The sequence below is a fragment of the Macaca mulatta genome, chromosome 16, assembly GCF_049350105.2.
Source record: "Macaca mulatta isolate MMU2019108-1 chromosome 16, T2T-MMU8v2.0, whole genome shotgun sequence".
Classification (NCBI taxonomy): domain Eukaryota; kingdom Metazoa; phylum Chordata; class Mammalia; order Primates; family Cercopithecidae; genus Macaca; species Macaca mulatta.
The window spans coordinates 66549382-66566853 of record NC_133421.1 but is presented as its reverse complement, the minus strand read 5'-3'; the positions used below and the strand labels follow the sequence as shown (position 1 = coordinate 66566853).

The following is a 17472-nucleotide window of genomic DNA, read 5'->3' as shown; positions in this document are numbered from 1 at the left end:
CTAGTCATCATGCCTCTTTAATCTCCTTTAATCTGGAACCGTTTTGCAACCTTACTTTGTCTTTCATTGCATTGACATTTTAAAATAATTAATGTAGGCTGGGTGCAGTGGCTCACACCTGTAATCCCAGCACTTTGGGTGGCCGAGGCAGGCGAATCATCTGAGGTCAGGAGTTCAAGACCAGCCTGACCAACATGGTGAAACCCCGTCTCTACTAAAAATACAGAAATTAACTGGGTGCGGTGGTGGACACCTGTAATCTCAGCTACTCAGGAGGCTGAGGCAGAAGAATCGCTTAAACCTGGGAGGCGGAGGTTGCAGTGAGCCGAGACTGTGCCATTGCACTCCAGCCTGGGTGACAAGAGCGAAATTCCAGCTCAAAAAATAATAATAATAATTCATGTACCCCCTGCTTTTTAAAGATAAAATGTTCCTCATTTGGGGTTTGTCTGATGTTTCCTCATGATTACGTTAACGTTGCACATCTCCGAGCCGACTTTTAAATATAGTTGACTGTCCCACGTCCTTGGGTTCTGCATCCTCCGATTCCACCAACTGCAGCTCAGAAATAGGAAAAGAAAAAAAGTAACAATACAACGATTTAAAAAATACAAACAAAGATATGACAGAACAGCTATTTATATAGCATTTCCTTTGTGTTAGATAGTATAAGCAATCTATAGGTGGTTTAAAGTGTATGGGAGGATTGCATGGGTTCTATGCAAAATGATGCCATTTTATATAATGAACTTGAGCATCTGCAGATTTTGGTATCCAAGAGGGTCCTGGAACCAGCCCCCACAGATACCAAGGGACAACTGTAGGTGACGCCGTGTCCTTCTTGGGTATCACATCCAGACGGGCAGTGTCCCTCGTCCCCTCATTGGTGGTAGTAGTTTTGATTGCCCAGTTGAGGGTGGTGTCCAGTGTCTCCTCTGGCGAGGCTTTTAAAACTTATTTATTCCATTTTTAAGAATGTTCCCCAGATACTTTAGGCAAATTAAGATGCAAAAAATAAAACAGCACTTTGGGAGGCCAAGGCCGGTGGATACCTGAGGTCAGGAGTTTGAGACCAGCCTGGCCAACATGGTGAAACCCCATCTCTACTAAAAAGACAAAACTTAGCCAGGCATGGTGTCGGGCGCCTGTAATCCCAGCTACTCGGAAGGCTAAGGCAGGAGAATCGCTTGAACCCGGGAGGTAGACGTTGCAGTGGGCCGAGGCTGTGCCACTGCACTCCAGCCTGGGCAACAGAGTGAGACTCAGTCTCAAAAAAAAAAAGGAAAAAAGAAGTAAAACAGTCTTACCTTTTCACTGTAATTGGGTTTCCATGATGTGCCTTCTTATTCCTGTTGGTGTTGGAGGAACAGTGTCTCCTGTGATTCACGAGGTCCCTCAGGAGGCTCCCCATCCTGAGGCATGGTTAGGGCCCATAGTGTGGAATGGCACAAATTGATGTCTGCTGTTGGATTCTTTCAGAACACGTATGACCGCTGCCCCATGGAGCTGGTCCGCTGCATCCGCCATATATTGTACAATGAGCAGAGATTGGTCCGAGAAGCCAACAATGTGAGTGTCCCATATGTGTGGGGAGGGCAGTCGGGAAGTCTCTTCTTACCCACCTCCCTCTGGACCCACCTTTGTCAAGGTGACTCAGGGTGCACTACTGGTGTCTCTTTAAAGAGAGCATCGTCCTAAGGGGCACAAAAGAAATAGGAGATGTGACTGACTACAGCCCAGCACTTTGGCAGGCTGAGGCAGGCAGATTGCCTGAGCCCAGGAGTTCGAGAGCACCCTGGGTAACATAGTGAAACCTTGTCTCTACCAAAAATACAAAAAAAAAAAAAAAATTAGCTGGGCACGGTGGTACATGCCTGTAGCCCTGACTGTTCGGAAAGCTGAAGTGGGAAGATCCCTTGAGCCCAGGGGGTAAAGGCTGCAGTGAGCCATGATCGCACCCCTGCACTCATGGGTGATGGAATGAGACCGTGTCTCAAAAAAAAAGAGAAAAAGAAAAGAAATAGAAGATATGGTCTTTGATCTTAACTGATTTATAACCTTGATGAGATTGCAACCACAAAACAATATGAACAAGTGCAAAGTAATTTAACCTCAACTGAATAATTTTTTAGTAAAGGCGTGCTCATATTCAGGTGAGAATACTTAGGAAAGACTTTTCCCTAGCCCTGAATCAGGTGTGGAAGGAGTGGTCTGACCAGGTCACTTACAGGGCTGGGTCCACAGAGACCTTGTTTATGCCTCCCCCATCACTTCATCCTGGGGTCTCCAGGATGCCTGTGAGAGGTCTGGCCTCTTCCATGGTGGAAGCAAATGATTGCATCATGAGAATATCTTGAGTGAGGACACAGATGATGTGTATTCACACGGCCCTGCTCCCCATGGCTTCCCTAATGCTTAATGCTGTCCTTGCATTGGGTCAATGAGTGGAAGAGGAATCACTCCACCTCCTCATTAGTAGGAAAACCCACGTGACACTGGAACAGGTTATGTTCTAGTCTCTCCAAAGGTAATTCAATGGACCCCGTTTAGGATACTCTGGTGGAGGTCAGATCTGAAATGGAAGCTTCTCCCATGCTTTGTGATCTGAACCGTGATCTGTCCGCTCCCTTGTTTCTCACTTTTCCCACTGCACCCTGTGTCTCACAGATGACGTTTGCTATTCCTCCCGACTCAAAATTTTACCTTTTGGGGTCTTAGCCCAGTTGCAGGATCTGGCATAGGCTTTTCCTGGGGATTAAGGCCTCAGGCTTCCTCCCATTCCGACCACCTTGCACTGCCCCCCATCTGTTCCCAGGGTAGTTCTCCAGCTGGAAGCCTTGCTGACGCCATGTCCCAGAAACACCTCCAGATCAATCAGACGTTTGAGGAGCTGCGACTGGTCACGCAGGACACAGAGAATGAGCTGAAGAAGCTGCAGCAGACTCAGGAATACTTCATCATCCAGTACCAGGAGAGCCTGAGGATCCAAGGTGAGGCGCAGTGGAGGCACAGTGTGCATCCTGAGGGTGGGCGTGGGGACTGGAAAGCAGCTCCAGTGGGGTTGGGAGAAAGCCCATTTTCCATTCGGAGGCAGCAACCTTTCTCTGAGTAGCAGGGATTTATTTGCATTGAAGACAGTACTGAGAGGATGAGATTTAGGAAGGGGAGATGGCAGGGCGCCTGCCCTTGAGTGCGTGTCTCACTCAGGTCCCCACATCCAGGAAGCTTCTGAGCTGCCACAGAAGACATTTCCTCTTTTGAGAAGGAGCTCACAGTCTAAACAAACACTAGCAGGCAATACTTTTGTATATAGTAGACATATTATAAGTTGAGCGTTACTGAAATGATAAATAGAAATTATATAATTACATGTTTAAAAAATTTTCTGGCTGGGCACAGTGGTTCACGCCTGTAATCCCAGCACTTTGGGAGGGTGAGGCGGGTGGATCACCTGAGGTCAGGAGTGCGAGACCAGCCTGGCCAACATGGTGAAACCCCATCTCTACTAAAAATACAAAATTAGCTGGGCATGGTGGTGCATGCATGTAATCCCAGCTACTTGGGAGGCTGAGGCACGAGAATCTATTGAACCTGGGAGGCGGAGGTTGCAGTGAGCGACGATATCACCATTGCACTCCAGCCTGGGTAAAAAGAGCAGAACTCTGTCTCAAAAAAAAAAAAAAAATTATAAGCTGGGAGTGGTTTTGCACACCTGCAATCCTGGTGCTTTGGGAGGCCAAGGCAGGAGGATCACTTGAGGCCAGTAGTTTCAGACTAGCTTAAGCAACATAGTAAGACCCTATCTCTAAGGAGGAAAAGAAACCTTTCTAAGCAGGGACGTGTAAGTACTAAGGACTCGTATTTATAGTAACTGATTTCTAATGTTCTGTGCAGTTATTCACAAAGGTCTTCCTGGAGCAGAGTACACTTAACGCTCCTTAGGTAGCCCTTATGGACAAAGCTCCCTTAGCCTGGTATAAATCCTGCTTAGTACTTAGAGCACAAAGAGCTTCAGTTTGTGGTGAGGCTGTGGAGCCCCACCAGCGCCCCCTCTTGACCCTGTAGCAATTTGGCAGTTTGAGCTTTAATAGTTTCCTCTCTATGCTTCCATGCCCAGCTCAGTCTCAGAGAAGCTTTGGCTCAACCACCCAGCCCCTCCAAACACACACACACACAGCACGCATATACACCACACACACCACATACCACACACACAGCACACACACACCCCATACACAGACACACAGCACACACACACCACACACACACAGAGCACACTCACACTCCACAGACACACAGCATACACACACACTCACCACACATAGCACACACACACACACCACGCACACACACAGCACACACACACATAGCACATGCTCCTCTAATTCCATGTATGTAGGTTCCATCTTATGTCTATAGTGATATTATTTATTTACTCTTTCTCTTCTCCACTGGAACATAAATCTTGAAGAAGGGACTATATCTTTTATCTCTGTACCCTGAGGCCAGCACAATGCCTGAAACATAAGAGTTATTGAGTAAAGGTTGAAAGGATGATTCTAGCATGTCTTCCTTTTATCTGAACCCATCCTAGACTGGCCCCAGAAGAAGGGCAGCTCCTTCTGAGAATGGAAACAGAAGATTTGGGGCTGTTATTCCTACCCAAGTCCTTAGACTGGCGACAGTATTTCTGATCCCGTGCCTGACTTTTCTGCTTCCTGTGTGTGGTGGTGGATTAGGTTTGGATCCATCATGCAGTGTCTTCTCAGTCCCATTTGTCAAGTTCACTCAGCAGAAACACAGACTGTTGATCCGCTTTTGCCAGGGAAGGCTCAGCTACCTCCAGTGGAGTAGGGAAATTGCTTCCTGTCTCCCTGGTCTCCTTCCCAAAAGCTTCTGCAAATTTCCAGGAGAGACCTAATTGGGTCCCTTGCATAGGAAGGCTGGGCCCAGGTGTTGGGATCACCACCACCCTCCCTGTGGCTGGGCAGGATTCCCGTGGTAGCCGTGCAGACGCCTCGGATCTGTCCGTGCCTGGATGATCCTCTTCCTGCTCGATACCTGCAGTGAGATTGGAGCCATATTTCTGAGTTCTAGCTCTGGGCTGTTCGTGGCTACATAGAGTTGCTTTTGTCTGTCCCAGCTTGTGCATCCCATGGGGCAGGGCTGGGGTCAGGGTGACATGACCCTCAGGGGCCAGCCAGGAGCTCGACTGAGACATGCTGATGCGTCTTCTGACTCAGCTCAAGCAAGGATGCTGGGCTGTTGAGAAGGAGATGGGAAGGGATTAATAGTCCCAGGGTGGTGGAGAGGGGCTGTTGTTGGGAGGGTGGGGTGGGTCTGCTAGTGGTGGCTGTAACTGTGGACGTGTCTAGTTTCTTAGGCTGGGTTATTGATACACAGGTGCTCCTGTGTTCCATGTTCCCTGTGTCTTACCTATTTCATAGTAATTTTTAAAAGGTAGTGAGGCCTGACTTACTCCCTGTCCCACCATCGATGACTCCTCACAGATGGTGTGGAGAAAAGCCACCTCCCTCCGGCCTCCCTTTCCTGAGAGAATCTTGGTGGCTCTGCATCCCCAGTGGCCCTGGACGTGCTCTCCTCTGCTGTCTGTCTGTCTGTCTCCCCTGGTTGGTCGGCTGGGCTCACAGTGAGCCAACCTGGACAAACATGCCGGGCCCCTTCCGGCCCCTCGAGAATCTCATCCTCCCCTGAGGGCGGACTGCTGTGCTCAGGGACGAGACAGAGCGGCCGGGGCCGGGGCCCCTGAGGAGGCCTTGCTGCGGGAGGGATGGGGCCGAGCAACTGCTTGTCTTGTCACCTCTTCTCTCTGTCCTGTTCCCCATTAACCAAGAAGGACGAACCTCACACAGAGCTCACCCATGCCAGGAAGCTTTCTGGCATCTTCCATGTCCTCATGTATTTAATCTTCAAGCGCCCCACTGAGGCAGGTGCCAAGAATCTCCTGTTTTACATGTGGAGAAGCCAAGGCACAGAAAGGAAAGTAATTTGCCCGGGTTCACCCACAGTCAAGGGCACGGGCACACTTGCACCCCAGACAGCCTAGACCAATGCCGGGCTGTGAGAAGAGGGCTGGCAGCTCTGTGTGGCAGGTGGGCAGCAGACAGGCGGGCCTCTTCCCCAGCTGCCCCAGCACCCGTGTGCCCCCAGAGGGGACGCTCAGAGTCAGGAGGCCAGGGAGCAGGGCCCAGAGGCACCTCCTGAGGCGCCCATTCATCTTGCCCCCGCTGTCTGTCAGGAACTCCGACTTGCCCTTGATGCAGTATCTGAGCCTGGGAGGGTCTCGCTCCAGAACGGGTGAGTGCGCTTCCCTGGGCCTCCTGTTGGACACTGGGAGGTGACGGTCATGGTTTCCTATCCCTTCCTCTAGCTCAGTTTGGCCCGCTGGCCCAGCTGAGCCCCCAGGAGCGTCTGAGCCGGGAGACGGCCCTCCAGCAGAAGCAGGTGTCCCTGGAGGCGTGGCTGCAGCGCGAGGCACAGACGCTGCAGCAGTACCGCGTGGTGAGTGGGGTCCTGGCCTTCTCCTGGGTGTGGGTGCCATGAAGTCAGTCTCTGGTGACCTGAGGGAGGGCTGGGGCCCGGATGAGAGCAGAACCTGGGAGGGCAGGAGGCATATTTTTCTGGGAGCCATGCAAGGCAGAGCAGCTCGGACCTGCCCTGCCATTTCCCAGCGAGGCCCCGCAGTGTTCTCTGGGAGCCCAGAAGGGGCTGCTGTCCTCCCTTCCCTCAGGAGCTGGCCGAGAAGCACCAGAAGACCCTGCAGCTGCTGCGGAAGCAGCAGACCATCATCCTAGATGACGAGCTGATCCAGTGGAAGCGGCGGCAGCAGCTGGCCGGGAACGGCGGGCCCCCCGAGGGCAGCCTGGACGTGCTACAGTCCTGGTAATGGTGTGGGGCGGCCAGAGGGCAGGGCAGGAGGGGCTGGTGGGGACCCTGGCTGCTTCTGCCTCCTGTGCTGGCTCCTGCAGCAGGCCCCCTCCATCCTGGGACAGCTCTAGTTTCTCCAGGGGGCCTGGTTCCTGAATCAGACTTTGGTCCCCCATCCTGTGCACCTCCCCCAGGAAGGGGGCTGCTGTCCTGGGGGTGGGAGAGAGCTCGGGGGTGTGGGGTGATGCTCGGGCTGTTTGGGCCTAGTCAGGGTCGCCCCTCCTGTGTACATTTCTAATTCTGGGAGGCAGGGAGCTCTGCTCTTCCCATGGGTGGGAGGTGTGGTGAAAGCACAGAGCCTTCCTGCGGGAGGGGGAAGCTGTGTCTTGGGGCCTGGCGTCTGTGCGAAGAAGCCATTGTCCTCCTGTTGGCCTTGGGGCTCCCATGCAGGTGTGAGAAGTTGGCCGAGATCATCTGGCAGAACCGGCAGCAGATCCGTAGGGCTGAGCACCTCTGCCAGCAGCTGCCCATCCCTGGCCCAGTGGAGGAGATGCTGGCTGAGGTCAACGCCACCATCACGGACATCATCTCAGCCCTGGTGACCAGGTGACTGCTGCCTGTTGGCCATGCCCAGGAGCTTGGGGCAGCTCCAGACTGCGTGTGGGGGGCCGCAGGTGCCTTCCAGACCAGCAGATTCGCTTTGTGCCTGTCATCCCTCCCCACTCCGTCTCCAGTTGCTGTGGCTGCTGGGTGCCGCCCTTGCCCGGTTTCTCCTGTGGACACTGCAAGAGATGCCCTTGGGCCGCAGCCCATGCCAGCTGCTGTGTTATGTCACTCCCCTCTCCATCCTTTCCCTGGACTCTCATGGCTTCCCCAGGAACAGAGGCTGTGCCCGTGCTTTTCACCTCCTGAGCCCCGCGGGAGGCAGACCCACCCCCACCACAGGAGGACTGAGAGCCCTTTCCCCTGCGCCAACCCCTCATCGTACGTCTGTCCCTGTGTCCCCTGCAGCACATTCATCATTGAGAAGCAGCCTCCTCAGGTCCTGAAGACCCAGACCAAGTTTGCAGCCACCGTGCGCCTGCTGGTGGGCGGGAAGCTGAACGTGCACATGAACCCGCCCCAGGTGAAGGCCACCATCATCAGTGAGCAGCAGGCCAAGTCTCTGCTCAAGAACGAGAACACCCGCAAGTAATTGTGCAGCTTCTTCTCATTCCCTGCTACTTGTCTCGTGTCCTGGCAACAGGAAAAACAAGAATTCTGCCTCCTGTGTCAGATCCCTGTTTGCCCTTCTGGCCTCTTCTGGGCATCAGCAAAGGAATATAAGGAAGTTCTTGGGTCTGGCGCAGTGGCTCACGCCTGTAATCCCAGCACTTTAGGAGGCTGAGGCAGACAGATCACCTGAGGTCAGGAGTTCAAGACCAGCCTGACCAACATGGTGAAACCCCATCTCTACTAAAAATACAAAAAATTAGTCGGGCATGGTGGTGGGCGCCTGTAGTCCCAGCTACTCGAGAGACTGAGGCAGGAGAATCCCTTGAACCTGGGAGGCAGAGATTGCAGTGAGCCGAGATCACACCATTGTACTCCAGCCTGGGAAACAAGAGCAAAACTCTGTCTCAAAAAAAAAAAAAAAAAAAAGAAAAAAGAAAAGAAAAGTTCTCCTAGGAACTGTTTTCTGTGAAGATAGTTTGATCTTGTTTCATTTTGTAGAGATACGTCCGAGAACCTTACATGTATATGTTATGTAGCTAACATTTCCTCTAAATGACGTACATTTTTAGCAAACTTCTCTATTTCCTGCTACCCCAAATTATATTACTGACTCCGCATGTCCTGAGACCCTGGCATGGGTTTGGAGCTGGTCTCTCTCTGATTTGCAGTGATTACAGTGGCGAGATCTTGAACAACTGCTGTGTCATGGAGTACCACCAAGCCACAGGCACTCTTAGTGCCCACTTCAGGAATATGGTGAGGGTGGAAGAAGAGGAAGAATGAATTTTTCCCTGTTCTTTGAGGAGAACAACTTTCATCTGATGTTTCATCTTGTATTTCTCCTTTGCAGTCCCTGAAACGAATTAAGAGATCAGACCGTCGTGGGGCAGAGTCAGTGACAGAAGAAAAATTTACAATCCTGTTTGAATCCCAGTTCAGTGTTGGTGGAAATGAGCTGGTTTTTCAAGTCAAGGTAAAGCCTTCCCTAAGCTCTGCGTGTGCATGTGCGCGCGCGTGCGCGTGTGTGTGTATGTGGTGTACTTTATGTTACAAAATAATTTTTTTTTATCACATAGCATCTTCTTTTTGACTATTGGTAAACTGAAAACAGACCGACCTCACCCTGAGAACTGTATCACTTAGATTCTCTTAAAATATGAACAAAGCCTGAGCACAGTGGCTCATGCCTGTAATCCCAGCACTTTGGAAGGCTGAGGCAGGCAGGTCACTTGAGGTCAGGATTCAAGACCAGCCTGGCTAACACAGTGAAACCCCATCTCTACTAAACAGTACAAAAATTAGCCAGGCTTGGTGGCACATGCCTGTAATCCCAGCTACTCAGGAGAATCACTTGAACCTGGGAGGCTGAGGTTGCAATGAACCGAGATTGTGCCACTGCACTCCAGCCTGGGCAAAAGAGTGAGACCCTGTCTTTAAAAAAAAAAAAAAAAAAGACACGAACAAACAAGGCCCAGTGCAGTGGCTCACATCTGTAATCCTAACACTTTGGGAGGCCAAGGCAGGAGTTTTGCTTGAGTTCAGGAATTCCAGACCAGCCTGGGCAACATAATGAGACCCCATCTCGACAAAAATAAATAAATAAATAAATAAATAAAATAAAAAATAGGCCAGGCATGGTGGCTCAAACCTGTAATCCCAGCACTTTGGGAGGCTGAGGCGGGTGGATCACGAGGTCAGGGGTTTGAGACCAGCCTGGCCAACATGGTGAAACCCCGTCTCTACAAAAAATACAAAAATAGCTGGGTGTGGTGGTATGTGCCTGTAATCCTAGCTACTGTGGAGGCTGAGGCAGGAGAATCACTTGAACCTGGGAAGCAGAGGTTGCAGTGAGCCTAGATTGCGCCATTGCACTCCAACCTGGGTGACAGAGCAAGACTCCGTCTCAAAAAAATAAAAATAAAAATAAAAAATAAAACATGAACAAACAATAATGAACTGAGCTAGCTGGAGAGAGAGACTACAAAATGGATTATGAGAAGCATTACTCGGGATGAATTTGAGTAAAAATTGTGGTAAGTTTTAAATTTGTTATTTGTATTTTTTCCCAGAAATGTCTCCAATAGTCTCTTCTCTCTCCTGTTCTCCATGTAACTTTGAGAAACTTTATCCTTCAGAAATATCTAAGCAACATTGCTTGTAAAATATTTAAAATTTCTAAGATTGTGCCAGTGTGAAAAGTCATATTATTCCTGGGGCCATTTAGATTCTGTGTGTGAGAGGAACATTAACTGAAACTTGGAAAATAAAAGCGTTGTGATAATAAGAAAAAAAAAAGCAGGGAAGGAGAAGAACTTGAGGCTCGTGGGCGCTCAGCCTTCTCTTGTGTCTTTTTAGACCCTGTCCCTGCCAGTGGTGGTGATCGTTCATGGCAGCCAGGACAACAATGCAACGGCCACCGTTCTCTGGGACAATGCTTTTGCAGAGCCTGTGAGTGGATTCCTCGGGCATATGGGTCCCCAAATCAATGCCAGTGTCATGAGTGTCATTCACGTATTATCCCTTTAAAAAGCATAGGAAAAGGCCGGGCACAGTGACTCACACCTGTAATCCCAACACTTTGGGAGGCCGAGGCGGGTGGATCACCTGAGATCAGGAGTTCGAGACCAGCCTGGCCGACATGGCAAAACCCTATTTCTATTAAAAAATACCAAAAAATTAGCTGGGCGTCATGGCACACACCTGTAATCCCAGCTACTTGGGAGGCTGAGGCACAAGAATCACTTGAACCCGAGCAGCAGAGATTTCAGTGAACCAAGATCACACCACTGTACTCCAGCCTGGGTGACAGAGCAAGACTCCATCTCAATTAAACAACCCAAAAAAAAAAAAAAAAGGATAGGAAAAAAGACACTGTTTTCTTTAGTGGGAGGCAGAATAGAAAGAATGGGGAAAGTGGAAAGAACATGGGCTTGACGTCGGGCCAGGGTTTGAACTGAGACTCCACCATTTCCTCACTCCATGAACACACAGGCAGTTCACTTTACCTCTCTGAGCCTGAGCTTCCAGCAGGTGTCTGCAGCACAGGGATACTCTTGCTCCACAGCATTGTTAGGAAGATTAAATTAGATAACATAGAAAATGCTTGCCACATAGTCAGTACCCAGTCAATATTATTTTGAATCCTTGGGTGAAACTATGAATGGGATTTGGGACTCCCAGGTTCACTCCAGAGGTTAGATCTCTCGAGAGGCTTACTTTAGCATAGAAGTTGCTTCATATCCTCTTCCTTTCAATAAATGAAGATGCTATTAAATGTCTTTTCCAAATTTTAGTTTCTGTGATTCATTCCAGGTCTCATGAAGAATGAGATGCTTTGTATCAAGGAAGATATAATTTGGTGGATTTATGCCCCCAAATGTTATCTGAATCCCGCTAGCCTGCTGCTCGATGAGCATTTTAAAGATCTCATAGGCTGGGTGCAGTGGCTCACACCTGTAATCCTAGCACTCCAGGAGGCCAAGGCGGGCAGATCCCTTGAGCTCCAGACTAGCCTAGGCAACATGGCAAAATCCAGTCTCTACAAAAAATACCAAAAAATTACCCGGGCATGGTACACCAGCCTGTCGTCCCAGCTACTTGGGGGCTGAGGCCAGGAGGATCTTGAGCCCAGGAGGTCTAGGCTGCAGTGAGCCAAGATTGCGCCACTGTACTCCAGCCTGGGTGACAAAGCAACACCCTGTCTCAAAGAAAAAAATTTTTTAGTAGACAAAGGTCATTTGTTACATGTTTCCAGTAGAGATTAGCCCGTAAAAGCATGATAAAAGGGTTATCATTTGGGACATAAGAGTATGTCCTTCTGTAAGTATATCCAACAAACCTTGATTATGTTTTGTTTTGTGGCCATTAGAATATAGGATTTGACTGTTAGTTCAGCAGCTCGTTTACAAAACAGCATGGATAGCATGGATAGCATAGTTGTGTGTAAAGAAGGTGAAATGGAACCTTCTGGCTCATGTGGAGAGGCTTAACGTTTCCAACAGTCCTCTTTAGAGAAAAAGTATTTTACTGCAAAGGTGAGATTTTTAAAAGATATTCTACCATGCTTCACTTACAGACTCTGAATTAGAAGCTCCTGTTTGAAACTATCTGTCTGCCTCTTGTCCTAATAAGCCTACTGGATAAGATTGTTACATCTCTCATTTCCTTCCCTGCCTGTCCACAGATCTCACTCTCTGTGTACCTTTGGCATCTCCTGCACCATGTAATTACTGAAGTATCCTGTCTAAATAAATAAACATTTTTTACATTCTCAATTATGTTAATGACTACTTACATCTTATGCTATTTTTTTTTAAATTTTTTGAGACAGAGTCTTGCTCTGTCACCCAGGCTGGAGTACAGTGGCATTATCTCAGCTCACTGCAGCTTCTGCCTTCTGGGTTCAAGCAACTCTCCTGCCTCGGCCTCCTGAGAAGCTGGGATTACAGGTGCATGCCACCACGCCCAGTTAGTTTTATGTTTTCAGTAGAGCCCAGGTCTCACCATGTTGGCCAGGCTGGTCTTGAATTCTTGACCTCAAGTGATCCACCCACCTGAGCCTCTCAAAGTGCCGGGATTACAGGTGTGAGCCACTGCACCCAGCTGACCTTATGTTAAAATAAAGACTTGCAGCTGGGCACGGTGGCTCACACCTGTAATCCCAGCACTTTGGGAGGCCAAGGCGGGTGGATCATTTGAGGTCAGGAATTTGAGACTAGCTTGGCCAACATGGTGAGACTCTCATCTCTACTAAAAATACAAAAATTATCTGGGCATGGTGATGCGTGCCTGTAATCTCACCTACTCGGGAGGCTGAGGCAGGAGAATCGCTTGAACCCGGTAGGCAGAGGTTGTAGTGACCCGAGATGGTGCCACTGCACTCCAGCCTGGGCAACACAGTGAGACTCCATCTCAAAAAACTAAAAAATAAAAAATAGACTTGTGGCCAGGCACAGTGGTTTATGCCTGCAATCCCAGCAGTTTGGGAGGCCAAGGCAAGTGGATCTCTTGAACCCAGGAATTCGAGGCCAGCCTTGTCAACATGGCAAAACCCTGTCTCTACAAAAAACACAAAAATTAGCCAGGCATGGTGGTACACGCCTGTAGTCCCAGCTGTTGGGGAGGCTGAAGTAGGAAAATTGCTTGAGCCGAGGAGGCAGAGGTTGCAATGAGCCAAGATTGGGCCACTGCACTCCAGCCTGGATGACAGAGTGATATCTTACCTAAAAAATAAAATAAAATACTTGTGGAAATTGATTCCTCAGATGTATTTGCCTATGTGTCCTATGGGTCAAATAACATAAGAACATTGCATCATTGTTAGTTAATAGCTAAAGATGAGGCTATAACACTGATGCCCATCTATGGGGGTCTGGTGAAATTTCTTTATGTGCTGATATGAGGTCTCCCAGATAGAGGATTAAGTGAAAAGAGGAAAATGCAGAACATGTGAATTTTGTGCTACCATTTATGAAGAAAAGGAAAAAGTATATGTCATTGCTGGCATGCATAGAATATCTTTGGTGGGATACACAAGAAACTGTGTTAGCTGCCTTTAAAGAAAAGAACTGGGTTGCTGGGGGACAGGGATAGGGAGTGACTTCACTGTATAGCCATCTATGCTTTTTGAATTTTAAATAATGTGAAAATGACCTATTGAAAAAAAGGTTTATAACAAAATAAAATGGAATAGTATGGTCGAACGGGTTGAAAAGCAGTTTATTAAAAGTTAATGTTCTAACCTATTTCTCAATAAATCCATCCAACTCAAAATTTCCACTCTTCCATACCAAGTTGTTTTACTTTGAGCTAGAGTTCTTGGCAGAAGGAGTTGAGGGCAAGGATTCCACTTGTGTACACACATGCCGACATGTGTACACACATACGCACATACTCCCTCTGTTTGTACCTAGAGAACCAGTCTTTCAGATTTCTAAATTCCCAAGGTGTTTACAATCTAAAAGCCGGACCTTGGTTATGTTTTGGTTTGTGGCTGTTAGAACAAAGGATTTGACTGTTAGTTCAGCAGCTCATTTACAAAACAACATGGATAGCATGGGTTACCTTCTAGTTGTGTGTAAAGAAGGTGAAACGCAACCTTCTGAATTTCACAGAACTATGTACCCCGGCAGAGTCCGAATTTATCCTCAGGCCCTGCAAGACAAATGTTTGTGACCACTCCCAGCCATCAGTGTTTTTCTTTTGTGGCTTGAGGGAATAAATCATGCAACTGTTTTCTCATCAGATTCTGGCCTCTCTCCCTCTCAGGGCAGGGTGCCATTTGCCGTGCCTGACAAAGTGCTGTGGCCACAGCTGTGTGAGGCGCTCAACATGAAATTCAAGGCCGAAGTGCAGAGCAACCGGGGCCTGACCAAGGAGAACCTTGTGTTCCTGGCGCAGAAACTGTTCAACAACAGCAGCAGCCACCTGGAGGACTACAGCGGCCTGTCCGTGTCCTGGTCCCAGTTCAACAGGGTAGGGGCCCGGCCACCAGCAGCTGTTAGATCTGTCCCTCCCAACTAGACATTCTCAGGAGTCTCCCTGCCCTGGGCCCTTATTCTTCATGTCTGTAATAAAATGTACCAAAAGTAATAGAAGCTTCTGACTAGATGGACAACTTGAGAGTTACCCAGGTCACATGTAGAAAACGTCTACAGTTAATGCATTTTCTTCCTTTGTAAAGGAAATAGAGCAAAGCAGACATTAACATAGCTCATGAGAAGCAGAGCTTTTGAGGGGATGCGAACTCCGGGCCTCTCTCCCCTTCACTCTTTTGTGTTCCCCATGTATAATGCCAGATCAGGCTCCTATGGGACCCTCAACCCACGCAAAGGGATGCCGATGAAAGAAACTTCTCCTCTAGCATCTGCTAATTCAGATGTTACTTTGATTTTATTTTTATTTATTTATTTATTTTTGAGACAGAGTTTCACTCTTGTTGCCCAGGCTGGACTACAATGGCACAATCTCAGCTCACCACAGCCTCCGCCTCCTGGGTTCAAGTGATTCTCCTGCCTCAGCCTCCCAAGTAGCTGGGATTACAGGCATGCGCCACCACACATGGCTAATTTTGTATTTTTAGTAGAGACGGGGTTTCTCCATGTTGGTCAGGCTGGTCTCAAACTCCTGACCTCAGGTGATCTGCCTGCCTCAGCCTCCCAAAGTGCTGGGATTACAGGCATGAGTCACTGCACCCACCCTATTTATTTTTGTTTATTTATTTATTTTTGAGATGGTGTCTCGCTCTGTCACAAGAAGTGCAGTGGTGCGGTCTCGACTCACTGCAACCTCCGTCTCCCAGATTCAAGCAATTCTGCCTCAGCCTCCTGAGTAGCTAGGATTACAGGCACCCGCTACCATGTCCAGCTAATTTTTGTGTTTTTAGTAGAGACAGGGTTTCACTATGTTGGCCAGGCTGGTCTCAAAACTCCTGACCTCAAGTGATCTGCCTACCTCGGCCTCCCAAAGTGCTGGGATTACATGCATGAGCCACCACGCCCAGCGTCACTTTGATTTTAATTTAACTTTTGTTTCTTTTCCTGCCCGCCCCCACCCCCAAGGTATTTTAAATGTCTTTAATTTGGAGCCTAACAATGTGCATTTCTCAGAAGCTCCCTGGTGACACTGATGCTGCTGGTCACAGACCACACATCAAAACTAGCAAGGGACGGGTCAGCCCAGCCCCAGGTGAAAGTGTCTGTAGCAGGACCCCACTGGGTGCTGGTAACTGCAGTGTGGTATTTTCCCCTTCTTGCCTCTTTTCTTCTCCATGGGACCATTAGGTAAAACTCAGGTAGGTGGGGATGTTTGTACACCTCTGACAAGGGTAGATGTTTGTTTCCCATTTAATTTTTCCAATTAAATATATGTATAATATTCCAAGTGTTACTCTTGTTTTCTTGTGTTTACTGTTGTATCTCCAACCAGGAGAATTTACCAGGACGGAATTACACTTTCTGGCAGTGGTTTGACGGTGTGATGGAAGTGTTAAAAAAACATCTCAAGCCTCATTGGAATGATGGGTGAGAATCATTATTTCTTAAGGCACCAACAGAGTCTGAAGGTCTTCTTTCTGGCATCATAAGTCACACTCTGCTTCTGTCCTTTGTCCTTGGTGATCCAGGGCCATTTTGGGGTTTGTAAACAAGCAACAGGCCCATGACCTACTCATTAACAAGCCAGATGGGACCTTCCTGCTGAGATTCAGTGACTCAGAAATTGGCGGCATCACCATTGCTTGGAAGTTTGATTCTCGTGAGTGCCCCTCCCTTATGTCCAAAGTTTGCTGCTTTCGTTACAAAATTATTTTAACAAATAATTTAGTGGGTACTTACTATTTGTTGGGGTCACTTCTAATTATGGGAAACACAAATGTATAGCCATGACATACTTTTAATAAGGCAGCCTATGAAAAATACTAATATGGGAAACACAGTTACTAATTTGGTTATGCATGAAAGTATATGGCAACATGGTTATACATGAAAGTTAAACCATGACATGGCTACCTATGATACAAGAGTCTGTGCAGAATCTCAGTTGCTTCCCTCTTAAAATGTTTGCCTTATTGTATTACTCTGCATAAAGCTTATTTCAGTGAAGAATTACTTGGATGATTTGGAGTTCTTACAGTAGTAAAAATATTCCTTTTAACATACGGATATTGCCATCAATCATTCTACCCAAGATGTTAGTTCTTTTCTTTTTTTGAAACAGGGTCTCACTCTTTTGCCTGGGCGGGAGTGCAGCGGCACAAACATGGCTCACTGCAGCCTCGACCTCCTGGCCTCAAGCAATCCTCCTGCCTCAGCCTTCTGATTAGCTGGGACCACACACATGCACCACCACACCCATCTAATTTTTAAATTGTTTGTATGTTGCCCAGGCTGGTCTCGAACTCCTGGGCTCAAACAATCCTCTGCTTCGGCCTCCCAAAGTATTGGGATTACGGGCGTGAGCCACTGCACCAGGGCATCAAGAATGTTAGTTCTCACCTCTGACCCTCACAATAAGGGTAGCTTGCTAGTTCGTTTTCTGTGAATTAAAGTTTTTATTAACTTTTGGCTAGGTGCGGTGGCTCATGCCTGTAATCCCAGCACTTTGGGAGCCTCAGGCAGGAGGATCTCTTGAGGCCATGAGTTTAAGACCAGCCTGGACAACATAGCAAGCCCCTGTCTCTAAGTAAATAAATAAATAAGTTAATTAGCTGGGCATGGTGGTGCTCATGGTGTGCGCCTGTAGTCCCAACTACTCTGGAGGGTGAGGCGAGATGATCACTTGACCCCAGGAGTTCAAGGTTACAGTGAGTCATGATCACATTACTGTACTCCAGCCTGGGCAACAGAGTAAGACCCTGTCTCATAAACAAAC

The 17472-nt window shown here is 48.3% G+C and overlaps 1 protein-coding gene across 8 annotated transcripts in view; it reads left to right on the top strand.

Annotated features, from left to right (window-relative positions):
* Positions 1-17472, top strand: part of STAT5B (signal transducer and activator of transcription 5B) — a 91501-nt gene that overhangs the window by 64509 nt on the left and 9520 nt on the right. For 6 of the 8 annotated variants that reach the window (XM_077971744.1, XM_028836505.2, XM_077971745.1 and 3 more), the window contains exons 4-15: positions 1480-1569; positions 2816-2990; positions 6392-6522; positions 6752-6903; positions 7339-7494; positions 7900-8079; positions 8772-8859; positions 8954-9076; positions 10459-10551; positions 14371-14577; positions 16030-16124; positions 16226-16356. In XM_077971744.1, coding sequence (XP_077827870.1) covers positions 1480-1569; positions 2816-2990; positions 6392-6522; positions 6752-6903; positions 7339-7494; positions 7900-8079; positions 8772-8859; positions 8954-9076; positions 10459-10551; positions 14371-14577; positions 16030-16124; positions 16226-16356 — 1621 coding nt within the window. Of the gene's footprint in view, positions 1-1479; positions 1570-2815; positions 2991-6391; positions 6523-6751; positions 6904-7338; positions 7495-7899; positions 8080-8771; positions 8860-8953; positions 9077-10458; positions 10552-14370; positions 14578-16029; positions 16125-16225; positions 16361-17472 lie in introns of all 8 variants that reach the window. The other 2 variants (XM_077971746.1, XM_077971747.1) reach the window with 2 other exon arrangements.